A 5,000-nucleotide genomic window follows, 5' to 3' on the forward strand; every position below is an offset into this window, starting at 1 on the left:
GGCCAACAAATTCACCCCCAAAAAGATTAGCCCAGAAACAATTAATCTGTTGCATTTGTTGTTATTCTTTGTTGTATGTATACGTACAAATATGAATTTGTGTGCATGTCTGTATTGCATATCATCATCATCAGCTGTTACTAATCCACTGCAGAACAAAGGCCTCAGACATGTCCTTTCACTTGCGTCTGTTTATGGTCTTTCTGTGCCAGTCCACGCCCACAAACTTTCTCAGTTCGTCAATCCATTGTCTTTTCCTTCCCCTGTTTCTTTTACAATCTCTAGTGACCCATTCTGTTATCCCTAATGTCCATCTATTGTCTGAGCTTCTCTATTTTAGTTTGCTCTTGAATTCATGTTGCTCTTTTTCTGTCTCAACATTATTCCCATCATTATTCCTTCCATAGCTCTTTAATTTGTAACTAACTTATGTTTTCAGGCTTTAGCAAGGCTCCATGTTTCTAATACCAAAGTTAATACTGGTAGGACCATCTCATTAAATACTTTTCTTTTTAGAGAAAGTGGCATTTTACATCACATAATACCATTTTGTTCACCAAATGCTCTCCATCCCATGCTTATCCTTCTTTTAATTTCGGTCTCGTGTCCTGGGGAAACACTTACTTTCTTTTTTAAGGATGTATAATCATTAACAATTCCTAGAGACTTGTCCCTAACTTTTAATTATTGTTGTCTCTGCATTTTCATTGAACATTATCTTACTTTTACTCAGTCATTTTCAGTCCTACATTTCTGCTTTCTCTATTAAAATCTTCTATCATCTTATGTAATTCCTCCCATGATTCACTAAACACATCTAAGTCATCTGCAAATATTAGGTTGTTGAGGTATTCCCCATTAATATTAATTCCTACATTTTCCTAATCTAGATTCCTAAAAACTTCTCCTAAGAATGCTGTAAATAATTTAGGAGAGATGGGATCTTCTTGTCTGAGTACTTCCTCAATTGAAATTTTCTTACTATCTTACTGTAGTTTTAGGATTGCTGTACTTCCTGTAGCGATATCTTCAAGTGTTCTAACATAAGATTCTAACATTCCTTGTTTTTTAATGCCTTTCATTACTGCTGATGTTTTGACCTAATCAAAATCTTTCTCATAGACTATCAATACCCTACATAGTGGTTTGTCATACTCAGCTCATTTTTCTGTTGGCTGATTGATTACATGGATATGGTCAGTTGTTGAATACCCACTTCTAAAGCCTGCCTGCTCTCTTGGTTGATTAAAATCTAGCTGCCTTTCTATTCGGTATAATATGATCTTTGTAAATATTTTATATATCACGGAAAGTAAACTTAGTAGGCGGTAATTTTTCAGGTCTTTTGTGTATCCCTTATTGTGAATTAGTATAAAGATAAATGTTTTTCCAAGCCGTAGGTATAAAGCATACTTGCAGACATTTGATGACGAGTTCACCCAGTTCTAATATTATGAAATTTCGTCCGTCTATTATTTAATAAATTGTTAGGCCATCTTCTACCGCTGCTTTGTTTCTTTTCGTGGCTTTTAATGCTTTCTGTACTTGTCCTAATGTTACGTTTGGTACCGGCTGAGGTGTTTATTTCTACTTAAGTTATTTCATGTGTATGTATGTATGTATGTATATATATGTATGTATGTATATATATATATATATATATATATATATATATATATATATATATATATATATATATATACCATACGCCTTTTCATACTGAATAGGTTAGTGCCATATGTATTACTCTGTCTAATTCTACGGCAAGCAATTACGGGAGTGAGGTTGCTTTTCTCCTCCCTTGTTTCATAGATCTTCAAAGGGCTTGTGTCGACAGCGTCTGTCACTTTCACGCATTCACATTCTGACTAAAGCCAGCGTCATTATTATTATTATTATTATTATTATTATTTGCTAAGTTACAATACTGGTTGGGAAAGCAGAATGCTATAAGCCCAAGGGCTCGAACAGGGAAAAGAGCTCAGTGAGGAAATGAAATAAAGCAAAAACTAAATGTTTGCTTAACGATACGAAGAAATCCACCTCTCTAGGGGGAGTTTAGCAACACATGCTGTACACAAGGCAAGGCTAAATATTCCCAACGCTAGCGCCAGTATAAAGAACTCTCTCACCGTCAATTTCACGTGGATATCACAAGGCATGAACACTACCATGAAACAAAAAAGAATCGTAAATTTCGCGACTCACCTTGAATGTTAACCAGTTTAATAACATATAAAGAAGTTGGAAAACGAAGAATGAAACGATATCAGTTAGATAATCCCCACTGCAATGGAGTTCACGACTTAAGGAAACCAGCTAAGTACTGACTGACACCACATCTTGTTTCGTTTGTTAAACTGCAAAACTCCCGATACATAAATGAGTTGCCAAGTCACTTATTCCTAAGAATAAAAATAGAAGCATGAACAAACCCTACCGTTCATTCATTCTCTCTCTCTCTCTCTCTCTCTCTCTCTCTCTCTCTCTCTCTCTCTCTCTCTCTCTCTCTCTCTCTCTCTCTCTCTGTGTGTAAATGGCATGATGCAGCACGGATACAAGTGATAAACACTGTCATCTATCATGTTCAAACAAATAAAATAGAGAAATTAAGAAATTTATGCAAACGTACTTTAAGAAAGGGCGGAAGAGAAATGTACTGAAAAGATCAAGATGAACAGGGACTTGCAGCAATCAGGAAGACACACGCCCTTCGGCACATGCCACAAAGTACCATCTTATGCCAACAAGAGAAGACCGATTCATAAACACAGCATCACACACACACACACACACACACACACACACACACACACACACACACACACACGCCGAATGGCATAAGGAAGGATCCAGCATGAATCATTACTTTTAGCTTTTCTCTCAATTTCCTTTTATTGTTAAAATCATTATTATCATTATATTCTTTCGTATTGTCTCTGGCGAAAGTTTGTGCATTGTGAAGCTTAAAGAGAACAGATAAATCGGTACATTAAAATAAATACGTACAGATTATTGAAACAATATCAACACCACTAAAAGCTATACTACTACTACTACTACTACTACTACTACTACTACTAATAATAATAATAATAATAATAATAATAATAAGATAATGAAAGTTCGCCTTGAGTTTGCATCCCAATGATAAAAAATGATTTATGTAAATATACTATTATGTATATATTGTAAGATTGTAAATGTGTATTTCATAATAAAAGATTTAAAAATGATGCACGTAGGAGCCATTGTCCTATTGTCATTATTTGGTGAATATTGAAACTGGAAAATAAAACAACAAATGACGTAGGTGTTAATCGTGACCATGAGAGGAAATTAATAACTGACTATAATGGCACATTAAAACACTTGATTATCAACGTCAACGAAGAGCAACTAGAGTAACGATCTCTCTCTCTCTCTCTCTCTCTCTCTCTCTCTCTCTCTCTCTCTCTCTCTCTCTCTCTCTCTCTCTCTCTCTTCATATTACAGGAAATCATGTTAAATTCTGGGTATTTTCTTGAAAATTCAGTATACGTCTGTGAATCTAAACCATAAATATGTACCTTGTTATTAGTCAACTATTGTAGGCGGCAGCTTGTTGGAGAGAAAGAAAGGGTGAATGCCAGGAAAAAAATAAAAGCGTGCGTTCAGTCCTCGGCGAAAATATGTAAACAATATGGACACACATACCAAGTAATCTACAGCTAACCCTTGAGAAACCATTCAGAAAATGCTTTTTCTCTCAGCATACCGATACAAATCCGTCTGTACACACACACACACACACATATATATATATATATATATATATATATATATATATATATATATATATATATATATATATATATATATATATATATATATACACGTTTGTGCGTGTGTTCGGAATTAATGTATCATGCCTGAAACTATGTTGCAGTAAATTACTTATAACATGTAGAATCAAAGCTCTACTAAAAGGTCAAAGTAGAATCATGACAAACGTATGCTATGTCCTATTGTAAATACAATTGTCTGCGTTTAACAAATTAACTCTTCAAAATAAATTTCTATAATGCTTATATTGAATTTAAATTAAAAATGGTACTTAAATTCTGCTACAGTGGTTAAGTAGATATGGAACCTAATAATAAAAATGTCCAGGACAGCTCATATTTAAACTTTTTAGTTCTAGAGTATATATTGACAATAACTTTACATGAAATCCTACTTTTAGCGTGTCAGCAATAATTTGTATATTTCTTATGACTATTTAAATGAATAATAAGTGGCTTACTCTTTCTTAAATGTTTTCAACGAAAGTGGCGTGTTCAAGTGACACTTTTTCTACAAATCCTACTGTTCTTTGTGTATTTAAACCAATGATATAGGTCAGTACTACTCTAGATCTCATCATACCATGCCAATGCATGTAGGATTTCCTGAGTTGGTCGCTGGTTGGGAAGAGGATGAGGCGGTAGAGTTGCATGCACACCATAAGCATTAGACATTATTATTACTTCTATTATTAATAATTGCTAAGCTACAACAAAAGCTGGAAAAGCACAATGCTATAAGCCCAGGGGCTTCAACAGGGAAAATAGTCCAGTGAGGAAAGAAACCAAGGAAAAATAAAATATTTTAAGAACAGTAACATTAAAATAAATATCTTGAGTATGTAAACTATAAAAACTTTAACAAAACAAAAGGAAGAGAAATAAGATAGAATAGAGTGCTCGAGTGTATCCTCAAGCAAGAGAACTCTAACCCAAGACAGTGGAAGACCATGGTACAGAGGCTATGGCACTACCCAAGATTAGAATACAATGGTTTGATTTGGGAGTGTCCTTCTCCTAGAAGAGCTGCTTACCATAACTAAAGAGTCTTTTCTACTCTTACCAAGAAGAAAGCGGCCAGTGAACAATTATAGTGCAGTAACCCCTTGGGTGAAGAAGAATTGCTTGGCAATCTCAGTGTTGTCAGGTGTATGAGGACAGAGGAGATTATGTAAA

General features: G+C 34.5%; 1 protein-coding gene across 5 annotated transcripts in view; it reads right to left on the reverse strand.

Annotated features, from left to right (window-relative positions):
* The window catches only part of LOC137650130 (guanine nucleotide-binding protein subunit gamma-1-like), a 292,665-nt gene that overhangs the window by 78,807 nt on the left and 208,858 nt on the right, over positions 1 to 5,000 (reverse strand). The window contains exon 1 of one of the 5 annotated variants that reach the window (XR_011045919.1): positions 2,209 to 2,367. The exons of 3 other annotated variants lie outside the window; for them this stretch is intronic. Coding sequence is in view for 1 of the 2 variants with exons in the window: in XM_068383274.1 (XP_068239375.1) it covers positions 2,209 to 2,235 (27 nt within the window). In the remaining variant the exon portion in view is untranslated. Of the gene's footprint in view, positions 1 to 2,208; positions 2,368 to 5,000 lie in introns of those variants that run through there. One more of the 5 variants, XM_068383274.1, reaches the window with a different exon arrangement.

Source organism: Palaemon carinicauda, chromosome 11 (assembly GCF_036898095.1).
Source record: "Palaemon carinicauda isolate YSFRI2023 chromosome 11, ASM3689809v2, whole genome shotgun sequence".
Lineage (NCBI taxonomy): Eukaryota > Metazoa > Arthropoda > Malacostraca > Decapoda > Palaemonidae > Palaemon > Palaemon carinicauda.